Below are 13,096 nucleotides of genomic sequence, written 5' to 3'. Positions count from 1 at the left end.
CTTTCAGGTGGCCAGCGCTGCGCTTTTAGCGCTGCCACCTGAACGGCCATTCCACAGGTCTGATTCCGCTTCTGCAGGTGCATTCTTGGCGGAGAATGCACTGAAAGTGCCTATTGTTTCTCATGTATACTTGTCAAACTGTAGCTGGTTGCATCTTAAACATGCAACTTCATAGTTGTAATCTAGAGAACTCTAAATCTCTGTAACAAATGCAAATATAAGTCTAGACGTTAGACCTCCTCGTGCTGTTTTTTCAGTGCTTAAAAGACAGCTTACCAAGTTACTATTGGAAGAAACTAAGGTATCAATCAGTACTGCATCATTTTGCACAAGTTTGATTGGGCATTTTCTGAGATATCTGATGTAATTTCCCCATAGTACATGAAATTACTTTCATTGTCATGCAGTACACATTTTAGAAATTACTGGGAAAATGAGACTGTTGTTCCAGGAACAACCAATGTTGGAGCACTCACAGTGAAGCACTGGATTGCAGTCTCATCTCATTGAATACAACCCAACTATTTGAACAAGCTCCATAACCTTGACGTCCTAACTCCAAATCCCCTGACTCCCCGTGCCAAACCAGCTACATAGAACAATACAGCACAGTACCGGCCCTTCGGCCCTTGATGTTGTGCCCATCCATATATCCCTTCCTAAAAAAAAAACTAAATCCTCCCTACTCCATAACCCTCCATTTTTATTTCATCCATATGTCTGTCTAAAGAGTCTCTTAAATGCCCCCAATGTTTCAGCTTCCACCACCATCCACAACAAGGCATTCCAGGCACCCACAACTCTATGTAAAAAAAAATCCTGATAACTCCCCTAAACTTCTTTTCCTTAACTTTGTACATATGTCCCCTGGAGTTTGTTGATCCTGCCCTAGAAAACAGGTGCTAGCTGTCCACCCTATCTGTGATTCTCAAAATCTTGTAGACTTCTATCAAGTCTTCTCTCATCCTTCTATGTTCCAAAGTGAAATGCCCCAGCTCTGCTAACCTTGCCTCATTAGACTTGTTTCCCAATCCAGGCAAAATCCTGGTAAATCTCCTCTACACTCTCTCCATAGCTTCAACATCCTTCCTATAATGAGGTGACCAGAACTGAACACACTATTCTAAGTGCGGTCTTACGAAAGATTTGTAGAGTTGTAACATGACCTCTCTACACTGAAACTCAATCCCCCTATTAATGAAGCCAAGTATCCCATTGGTACTCCCGTCGACACGACCATGGACTCTCGCCTAGGTCCTGGTAGCCTGCTCATCCGAGCCCCCAATGATCTGACAGCGGATTCTCACCTAGGTCTCGGCCACCCAACCATCCAAGCTCTCAGCACCCTGAATACAAACTTAGCACACAATCCCAGCATCCAACCTCCAGATGCCTCAAATGATGCAGGCACTTACTATGGTCAAAAGTAGGTGTGCAATTGTCAAGCCCCTAAATTTTACCCTAAAATTGGTCCACAAAATTATGCTATTACACGTGTAGTAGACTGTATCTTAATCTAACTTGATTGATAGCTGATATAAAAATTGAATTGAGACTCCATATGGTTTCTCAGTATCTGAATAATATAAATTCAGGTTAGGTTTAGGCCACAAAGGACAAAGAGAACAAGTAAAACTCACCTTCCCACCTTGCCATAAAGTAGCACTGTCATTTTACAGCCATACTGGGAAGGTGTCACAACATTACAATATGTAAATAAGTCTGCATTGCATTATAAATCAGTTTGATCTATAAGCATTAAAGATTTTGGACTTTGGGTGAAAAAAATAATATTTGAAATCCACATTAGATTGTCTCTCAACACTACATTGTTGTTAATCTTACTTTGGTACAACATACAAGATTTGAACAACATATTAAAAATGTTAATCACCAACTACATTGTCCATAAAGTTTCACAGGACTAGTGCACAATTAAGTTCAAAGGATGTCAAAGGAGGAAATTTATTTTCAAGTGAAACAGATTAGCACAATAAATCAAGCTTTGAAATGTTACCTGTGATGGCTTTAACCAATTTTTACTGGAACATTTTACATATTTAATGATGTAAACAGCTGTTGGCATCTCTGATCTCATGAAGAAATAAGGTTTAGTGTGAAATGTTCTGCAGAAATTTATTATTGTAGAGGAAGGGAAGGATTAGGTTTAATGTTTTATTTTTTCTGTGTAGGAGAAAGGACAAAGCTTAACTTAATAAATGAGATTGTAAAACATTACTCCAGGCATGACAGATCAGGACATTAATTTACTTCACACTGAAAAAACATTTATCTTTTGATAGATAACCCTCCATAGGCTGATGTAAAAATGATCACAGTACTAGCTGCAGACTTTTTTCAGTCAATGTATCACAATAAGATAGTAAAATTCTTACACAATAGTCTTATTTTCTGTTGAGGTAAAATCCAAGCTTTGTCAATAAATCAAGCAAGCTTCATGAGACAACACCCAGAAGTATTAGACAGGAGAAGGGTTGTCTGGGGTTAATGGTGTCACGTCATATCATGGCATGTCAAAGCATTCCCATACAAGAAGTTTCAAGTTCAATGATGTATTTTTATTATGTATTTGAAATTATGAATGCACGGAGTAAATGATAAAGAATTGGAAGTGGCAAGAATGATGCCTTTGTAAATTGTTAGTGATCGGCAGTGTATTTGTGGAGGATTCAGAATAACTTCTTGAGGAGGGGTGTTAATATTGACCTGATATCAAAATTAAGAGAAAGTCCTTCCTATGTTCATAGCTGAGAAAATGTATACTATACTTGTTGTTGTGAGTATGTGGCTTTCCTGATGCACCTTTATACTTCTGTTTGGGTTATTGTTCATGATGGGGCAGGATGACACGCATGCTTGGAGGGAGGATGAAAATTAAATGGTATCATGCGTCTAAATATGACAACCTCCATCATAGAGCAATACACCAATGGGCACTGCTGCTCAGATAAATCTTCTATGTATACATTCAGTGGCCTATCTTTAGTGGTACTCAATCAATGGTCTTCCTCTTGAAAAGAGAAAAATTGCAAGGGTATCACAAATATTAACTGTGGAAACAGGTTGTGGGCAATGCATGGAGGTGATAGCACATAGAGCAAAGGCAGGTAATAAAATATTTAGCCACAGAAAATAAGACCTTAAAGTGATAAAATACCTTTAAATGGAGCCACTGGGCTTACTGAGTGTTTTTTTAAAGTAGATGCTAAAAATCAAACAGAAACTTCTGGGGGAAAAAAACTCAGCGGGGCATACTCTCAAAGGGTCATGGAGTCCCATTGATGCTGTCTGAGCCAAATTTTTCCAATATATTCTGTTTTGTTCTATGCACTGGGTAAGAATCCATCAGATAAAGAAACCAAATCAAGAGGGAATGCTTATTCTAACATGCACTCCTGCAGCATATCCATTTACCCAGGGTTGCCAGAAGTGAAAATATAAAGGACACTAATTTTTATTCTTGGTGTAAGTGGCTACCTAGTTTATCTGCCCTAAGATTCAGTGAGTAAGTCACAGTGGCTACAGCGAAGAAATTGTATTCTTCTTGTCATGTGCAGAATAGAAGGGACCTTCTCAATTCCACAACATACAAAAGTGCTGTACAAAATGCAGCAGGTCGTAAAGGATAACCAATGTTTCAGGCCTGAGCCCTTCGTCAAGATATGAGTAAAAAGTAGGCAGGCAGTCAGGTAATTTCACTGTCTGGTCTCTTCATCTTTATGTCACTCTGACCATTGCCTGGTATGCATTTTTTTCCTGCCTCCAACTAATAGGGGCCATTGTTAATTTAACAATTAAAACATGTGCTCCTTTGTAGCTATGTGGAACTTCTGTAAAGTACCACTGAATTAAATGAGCAAAGCTCTGAAGGTTTTCCAGTTAAAGCTTCAAATGGACTCCAAGCTCATCTATTTACTCCTTGAAATCATCTGTCAGTTTGAAGTTTTATTAGCTGTGGTTTCACAATTGTACAGTTATATCAGTCTTTTTTTTTAAAGAAATCCAACATTGCAAGTCAAGAACCAGACCTCACCTGTGGACAACCAAGTTTTCATGCAATGAAAGACACAAAAAATAAAGGGGAAGGAACAAAATAAAATGAGGAAATGCAGGATAAGAAACAAAATATAGAGAAAATAGGATAAAAACCAAAACAAATTAAGTTGGCAATTGATTAAAGTAGAAAATTCACAAATAATCATTCCTTGTTTTGGAATAAAATTGACTCCATTTAATATGAATTTCACTGTTAATTTCAAGAATGTTTTTCAGATTTTTGTTTTGTGTTTTATCATTTATTGATTTTTTGATGAGGGTGGGGAAAGGGAGAGAAGAAGTGGGGGAAAAGAAAAAATCTCACTATGTATATATTTGTGGATGTTATTGATATGACTAAGTGCAAAAATTTTTTTAAAAAGAATGTTTTTTAGATTTTGAATGGAGATGTTTTTGTTGATAAAAGGAAAACTAAATTCAGATTCCTTGGTGGATATTATTACAATAATTTGAGATTATTGTAACCAAAAATCAACCTGGTAGTGTTTTTCCTTACAGAATTGCATGCACATCTGGACACCCTGACATCCACAGCAATATTACAAACAGTCTACACCATTGAGGATGGTTACCCTAAATTTTCCATCCACATTCATATGCATTTTGTAAAGGTCATGCTTCTGTGTGATCAGATTTGGGCTATTCTTTTCTACTCTCTATCATACATTCTAATGAACCATGAATAGTTCCCTGAATGGGCTTTGTTTAAAAGGTTTCTTCCATATTCACCAAATGATATGATTTCCATAAAGTTCAAGTCTAGTGTTATTGCAGTTTTACTGTGAACAAGGGTCAGCACTGACCTCTAAAATGTAAAAGGGTAAAATGGCTTATTAATCACCCTGACATGAAAAAAACACATTTTTTTCGTGCTAAGAATATTTAAATTAGTGTATTTAAATTATGTTTCCTTCAAAAGCAATGTTTTCTGAAAAGATCAGCCAATGTAAAAAGGCATAAAATTACTTTTCGAGTTAATTTAACGTTCATTCAAACAGGCATTAAACAAAATGTGTGAGAGCTCAACTAAGTGTTGCTCCAAAGATGTATGGTCTGCGTGGAAGTCCAGTGTTACTTATGTGACCAACTTCATACTCCCCAGAGCTATACCACTTGTTTAGCCATGTTTGAAAACAATCCTTTAAGTTCAAGTCAATTTGATTTGTTTGCCAGGTAATTGTTTTGATTTCCACTTTTGTTGGCTCACACTGTCAATACCCCAGTTTTGAGTTAGCAATTGCCAAATGATTCTCACTATTACAGCTTCCGCAAACTTTATCAAGGCAATTCCCAGTTATTGGATGTCTGATCTGGTGGACGTTATAGGTGGTCTCTATGATGTAAGAATAAAATTAGCATAGCATGTATCTTGAATCAATCAGATTAAGGCACAAAAGGATCCATCTCCACAAAATATTTATTTTGGACTCATTCAGAAGTTTGATTGCACTATTTCATTCATGCCCTGTTAAGATGACATTAAGGGTCATGATTACTTTTTTTCCATAAAAATAATTAATGTACTTACAAGCACTGTGTGGGCTGTGCACAGGAAACCAAGTCTGTTCAGCAGGAACAGGCCCCACTATTTAAAAGAATGATTTTCAGGTTCCTTGGGAAATCATTTGGGGGGATTGGAGGGGGTGGACTAATATGGATCGGCTGGATTGCAGTTTGGAGTGCAACATTGAGAACTTGCCAAAAATTTACCCTGTTGATACCCATTGAAAAAACTTAAAATTTTACTTTCCTTCAACAATACCCTGTTGTAGTTTATCAGCAGGTCTTGCCCCACTTCATATCAATGTGGGCTGAGCCACAGTGTTATCAAAACTACTTATTTGGTAAGTGGTGTTTCAGACATTAGGAGCTTCATGTCCAACTAGAAATAATCTCTAGGCTATTGCCCTCAAAATAAAAGTATATAACATGCAAAAAAAAAACTTCAATATGCAACTTGTAAAATTTGAAATTTTACGTATTCATTTTAGAGTTTGTTTAAAATATACTGAGTCATTGACAAGTTCCCCATATTGACCAGGAAAAAGACAGAATGCATCATGTCCATTTATATTACATTTTAATAGTTTCAATAAACTGTGAAGGACTACAGGAATTTAGGAATATAGATAAATTGTAGCACTTCCATCAAATCATCCCTATCCCATATGTACAACTGAAGCTCCAAATAACTAACTTCTTTTTCAAAACTTCCTTAACCAGATTCTGTTGACCTATTATTATCTGCATCCTGAAGTTACTTGATATCTTCTTGTAAGCATAAGAACTCAGAAAAGATTTCAGTCAATCTGCCCAATCTCTAACTCTAAAACCTTTTATATGCAATGCCCCAAAGGCCCATGATGTTCCTCATTATTCCACATATCCACTTCCTGATATTGATTTGTTTGTCTTCTGTTATATGTACACATGTGTAAATGTAATTTCTAAATGCACAAAACAAAACGTAACTGGGAATCAGAAATAAAAGACAAAATGCAGAAATATTCAGCAGGTCAGATAACATCCTGTGGAAAGAGAAGCAGATTTAACATTTCAGGTGGATGTTTTGTTAATTCTGTTGAATGGTCATTGACCAGAAATGTTAGCTCTTATCTATCTTCACAGATGTTGCCAGAACTGTTGATTTTTTTTTTTCCCAGCATTGTCTGAATATAGTTTTGAATTCCATTTTTTTTAAAAATCATTCATATTCAAAGGTTACTTGAAGCACCTTTCCATGTTTTAGCTTACTTTTTGTATAATATATCATTAGGTTTTCCTGCATGAATTCTAAAATATTTATTCATGTAGCCTTAACCAAACAATTGCATTTGTGGTATTATTTATTGATGTTTCAAATGCAGGTTAAGATATTATCAACCATAAGCCTAGATTTTGTGATAAGACCTAGGAGTAGAATTAGGCCTTTCAGCCCATCAAGTCTGCTCAGCCATTCAAATCATGGCTGATGTATTTTTCCTTTCAACCCAACTCCTGTCTTCTTCCCATAACTTTTCATGTCCTTACTAGTCAAGAACATCAGCGTCTGCTTCAAACATACCCAATGACGAGGCCTCCACAACTGTCTATGGAAACAAATTCCACAGATTCACCATCATCTAGCTGAAGAAATACCTTTATAATTTCTGTTCAGAAGGATGTCTTTTTATTTAGAGGCTGTGTCCTCTGTTCCTAAACTCTCCCACTACTGGAAACATATTCAAGTCCACTCTTTCTAAATCTTTCAATATTCTTCCCTCATAAGAATACACTAAGGGTATCAGTGTTATTTCTATTGCAAGTAAGAGCAGAAAAGAGTAATCTGTCCTATTAAGCCTACCTAAACATTCAATAATTTATTAAGTAGACTTTCATGTCCTATTGTGCAGTAAACCTGGCAATAACTGAAAGTTCAATGGAGAAATCCAAATAGCTGTACAAAATTAATTCCTTATCAAACTACATTAAATACATTCAAATATATTTCTGCTTTTTAAATCTTATCAAAGTGGATCACCTCACATTTACCCTCATTGTTATTAACCCATTTATGTCTGTTGAACAATCTTCTCTCCTTGATAACATATTACTCTCAGAACAATCTGTTTTGGTTTCTTTGCACAGAATCGTTTTAAAACATCATGCATAATTCAGTTTTTAATGTTCAATAATGAAATAGTAAACATAAATTAGAATTCATTGTGCATTTTCGGGAGGATAGTGCCCTTTAATAAGAAAAAAATATTCAGTTCATCCTGAATAATTCTGAAGTGAGCAACACTGTTGCTATGTTAATGCCATAAAAAGATGTATTCATTCGAAAATGTCAGAAGTAATTTCACCATTTGGCATTCTGAGCAGGGTACATTGCCAAATGGATGTTTGATGATTCATTAGTATTCATATTGATAATGAATGTAACTATTTTAAGTTGTCCAGCTCTGCATGCTGCAATACTCAAGGTGTATAAATGTTTGATACATTGTTATTTTTTCTTTCCATTCTTTGCTTTCTGTGGTGGAATGTGGTACTGCAGGCATGACCTCACTGGACTGGGCAGGCTGGCCTGCCTTCCGTATATGTAACTCCTCCCAGTAAGATTCCTAATAAAGGTTGATAGCCCTAGTCTCCTCCCTCATACCTGCCTTGGATGTGAGCCAGTAGCATGAAGAGGCATGCCAAGGTTTTCTGGTTAATAAAGCCTTTGACTGCTTGCTTCGTCTGCAGTGGTCATTGATCGTGCCACACTCTCATACTTCCCTTTTGTCAATAAAGTTCTGCAAGTTATTTTGCTCTATCTGTCAAAATGAGCTTAATAGGTTTTTTAATAATGGAATATTGGAGATGTGTGGAGATTCGTTTACCCATACAGATTTTGTTTCTTCTGCACACTCCAAGATTCAGTGCAACATAGTATCATTTAGAAATGACAGTAATTAGATGTTAATTTAAATGTCTGTATCAAATAAGATTTATACATAATGGTTTTGAAATTTTGCCATACATTAAATTGATGAAGCATGTTGTGGTAAAGGATAAGGGGTAGTGTTGGAGGGCAGTTCAAATATGGGTGGAGAGTTTTTGTGGGTGACTGGTACATTTTCCCCACTAACCCCTATCCATCCACAATATTGTGGCACACTAAGCATGTCATGTGATAGAATTAGTGATCCAGGGAGGAAGGTGGGTTATTTACAGTTTATCAGTGTGCAGCTCAGAGAGGCCAAGAGCTTTGGCCAGACTGTAGACAGAGCATTCAGCGATCTGATTGGGATGCTAGGCTTGGATGATCTATTGGGTTTCTGGGGAATCCACTCATCTGATGGGATGAAATTGGAGGTTGCAATTGGCCAAGTATTTGGCAGCATGGTTGCCCAAATGGCATCCATAACAAAGATGTGTGATGGTGATTAAATGGTTTAGAACAAGGAGTGAGGTACAAATGTTTGCAGGACCAAGTGGTGATACTCTGTAAATATTGTCAGCATATGCATAGATGACTTGGAACAAACCCAGCTTTTTTATTGGAGCCATATAACATCTGATTGTTTTTACCCTTATCATTCAGCCTGTGTCCTTTCCACTATTACCTTGCTGCCCATTTCATTCTCTCCACTATTACCTTCCTGCCCATTTCATTCTCTCCACTATTACCTTCCTGCCCATTTCATTCTCTCCACTATTACCTTTCTGCCCATTTCATTCTCTCCACTATTTATTACCTTGCTGCCCATTTCATTCTCTCCACTATTCTCTCCTTTGGCCAACGCTTGCTGCCTCAATTTCACAATTACTTTATTCTGTCCTCTCAGCTTTGCTCATTATTTCAAAAAAGCCTACAATATACCAACAGGCCATTTAATCCAACTCATCCATGCTGACTTAGTAATCTCTTCTTTCAACACTTGGTCCATGGCCTTCTATGGCTCAGTGATTCAAGGACTCATCTAGAATACTGTCAGTGACCCAACTTCAAGCATTCTCTCGGGCAGTATATTATTCCTTCATATCCAACTTGAATCTCTTTCTCTGTATCTTAAACCTTAGTTCCCTTGTTTTATCGAATATGTGAAGACATTTCCTGCTGTCTATCATAACCATACTTATTATACATTTCAATCATATCCCTCTACTCCGGGGATAAAAGACTTTCCCTCTTCAAGCTCTCCTCATCATTGAACTGCTCCACCCTTGAAACAAACTGTGAAACTCCTCCGAAACCTTTCCAGTGCTAACACGTCACTCCGACATCTTGGTGACCAGAACTGCATGCAGTACTCCAGCTTAGATCTGACCAAGGATTTATGGAGCTAATACCTTGAAGAAAAGCTCAGGCCTAAAATGTCAGATAAACAGTATGTCTTTACCACCTATGAATGCTGCGAGATCTGCTGTGTTCTGCTCCATCTAATGAAGGCCAACGTGCCACATGTCTGCCTAACCATGTTGTTCACTTGCACTGCCACCTTCAAGGATACTTGTACTCTGAGGTTCCTCTATTCCAAAGACACACCCATTCTGTATATCTTAGTCCCTTTACTACTCTCAAAATATATTACCTCACATTTATCAGGATTAAACTCCACCTGCCGTTTTTGTTTTGGTCCATCTCATCAAAACATTGATCTCTCTCTGCAGCCTTAGACCACCTTAGTGTGCCACACTATCAACAACTATGTCAATCTTTGACTCGTGCATGAACTTTCTGATGTTGCCTCTCACATCTGCATGCAAGTCATACATGTTTTACAAGGGTTCCTGCACTGATCCACATGGAGCATCACTAGTCAGATGTATCGCATGTGTCTCACCAGATTGGGCCACAAAATGAATTCCATTCTGAACTGAGAGCAGATAAATGCCCTCTCTCCAGTGTGATCTTGCTGCTGTCCAAATAGGTAAGAGGAAACAATAAATCATTTTCCACGCTCTCAGCAGATGAACAATCTCCACCATTTTCATTTGCCGATGTGTCAGCAGGTGAGATGACGAAGTGAATTTGTAGCTCGGTGCAACTCAAGTGTATTAACAGATTGGATAACTGAATCCCTTACACATAGAGGGCAGATTACTGGCTTCTCTCCAGTGTGAACTCCAAGTGTTTTAGACAATTGGATAATTGAATAAACCCCTTCCCACACTTGTGTGCCCTTGCTAGTCATTCACCAGCTGAGATGATTCTGTGAATCCTTTTCCACATCCAGAGCAGGTGGACATTCTTTGTCCGCTACATTCATTACTTTCACTATTTTGCATTTTCCAAGGTATCCAATCAGCATTTGCTTAACAAAATGTTTTCAAGTGATTCTTTTGTTGTCAGCCAGGAGGGGTTTCATGTTTGACTCACCTTATCCTCGATGTGTTGCATTTCAATATTGCAATATGTTAGACTTGAATTTCATGATAGATTTTGCTATTTTGCCCCTCTCCCTGCTCCTCTCTGACCTGAAACAAAAGTGCAAGCACTCACCAGCAAAATCCTGACAAGGCCTATCATTTCCTCTGCTGGGTGTACGAATGGGGCCAGCTCACCAACCTGGCAGCCTGTGGGGACAGTTAGTGCCTCTCTTGAACACTTGCACTATAATTGTATCGAAAATCTTTATAAAATCTCAAACACTTTGCAGGTTAAAATCTCATTGACATTAATGAGATGTGTAAAAAATGTTCTTTTCTTTTCTAGGCCAGATGACTACAAGGGTAGCCTGTTACCGTGATCTTCGCACACAGGTAAACCTCTCTCTCTGCAACCCAAGGAGTCGCCCCGCCACTGGAGTAACCTCATGTAATTTACAGGCTTGCCCCACAAGGTAAGAGCTTGGCATACAACAATGATGTATTTACTGAAAATTTTGATCAATTTTTAAATCTTTCAAAGCAATTTAAATTATCAGTGGCAAGAGAGACTGCTGGAATTTAGAGTGGAAAAAAAAATCTGCTGGTGGAACTCAGCAGGTTGTGCTGTTTTAGACCAGCTTGATGAAGGGTTCTGGCCAAAACATCAACAATACTTCCCCCCCCCTCCCCCCACTGATGCAGCTCAACTTGCTGTGTTACACCAGCAGATTGTTTTTTTTTAAATTAAATTATTGCTTATTGCTAGCTGTCAGTTGCTCTTTTTTTTCTTGGATTGCTGCTGTTGCAGGGCCATGATTTTTTTTTCCTCTCAACGTGTAATTTAGTTTAATAATGATGAAAATGAATAGTATAACATTTGTCTGTGATATAATTAAATGTGCAAATCTTTTGAATTTTGAAAAAGATCACTGAGTAGTATTTACTCTTCTTTGACACAACAGACCATTTTAAAAGGCTCTGTTAACTTATTGAAAAGATGGAAAATAATTGCTACATGGAAATTGTAATGTGTGATTATTTAGTTTTACATTAACTGCATGAATTTGGATGATGTGCATTACTGCAGGTCCAATTTCATACATTGACAATTGCAACACTGGGTTGGTGGGGATGGAAGTACAATAGAATTCATTAATCATTTTGTTATGAGCTCAGATAAATTGTGTAGTTTCTTCAATTCCTTTCGATTTTCCTTGTGGTCTAATGATAATTGAATTTACCTCCTAAACGGTTCTTATGGTGTATAATTAAGCAATACCAGTTTACCTATCTCGGCTGCACCATTTCATCAGATGCAAGGATCGACAATGAGATAGACAACAGACTCGCCAAGGCAAATAGCGCCTTTGGAAGACTACACAAAAGAGTCTGGAAAAACAACCAACTGAGAAACCTCACAAAGATAAGCGTATACAGAGCCGTTGTCCTACCCACACTCCTGTTCGGCTCCGAATCATGGGTCCTCTACCGGCACCACCTACGGCTCCTAGAACGCTTCCACCAGCGTTGTCTCCGCTCCATCCTCAACATCCATTGGAGCGCTTTCATCCCTAACGTTGAAGTACTCGAGATGGCAGAGGTCGACAGCATCGAGTCCACGCTGCTGAAGATCCAGCTGCGCTGGATGGGTCACGTCTCCAGAATGGAGGACCATCGCCTTCCCAAGATCGTGTTATATGGCGAGCTCTCCACTGGCCACCGTGACAGAGATGCACCAAAGAAAAGGTACAAGGACTGCCTAAAGAAATCTCTTGGTGCCTGCCACATTGACCACCGCCAGTGGGCTGATAACGCCTCAAACCGTGCATCTTGGCGCCTCACAGTTTGGGGGGGCAGCAACCTCATTTGAAGAAGACCGCAGAGCCCACCTCACTGACAAAAGGCAAAGGAGGAAAAACCCAACACCCAACCCCAACCAACCAATTTTCCCCTGCAACCGCTGCAACCGTGTCTGCCTGTCCTGCATCGGACTTGTCAGCCACAAACGAGCCTGCAGCTGACGTGGACTTTTTACCCCCTCCATAAATCTTCGTCCGCGAAGCCAAGCCAAAGATATAAGTACAAGATTATTGTATCAAAAATATATTTTAATAGTTTAATAAAGGATCAGTACTCTGCAGTTTGGATCATAAATAAAAGATGGGGAATGCCAAAAATG

General features: G+C 38.3%; 1 protein-coding gene across 1 annotated transcript in view; it reads left to right on the top strand.

The window, feature by feature from the left end:
- The window catches only part of LOC138760465 (A disintegrin and metalloproteinase with thrombospondin motifs 16), a 213,277-nt gene that overhangs the window by 161,713 nt on the left and 38,468 nt on the right, over positions 1-13,096 (top strand). Inside the window, exon 18 of the mRNA XM_069931104.1 lies at positions 11,264-11,390. Coding sequence (XP_069787205.1) covers positions 11,264-11,390 — 127 coding nt within the window. The remainder of the gene's footprint in view (positions 1-11,263; positions 11,391-13,096) is intronic.

The sequence above is a fragment of the Narcine bancroftii genome, chromosome 1 (assembly GCF_036971445.1).
Source record: "Narcine bancroftii isolate sNarBan1 chromosome 1, sNarBan1.hap1, whole genome shotgun sequence".
Classification (NCBI taxonomy): domain Eukaryota; kingdom Metazoa; phylum Chordata; class Chondrichthyes; order Torpediniformes; family Narcinidae; genus Narcine; species Narcine bancroftii.
This window is presented reverse-complemented; position numbering and strand designations above follow the sequence as displayed.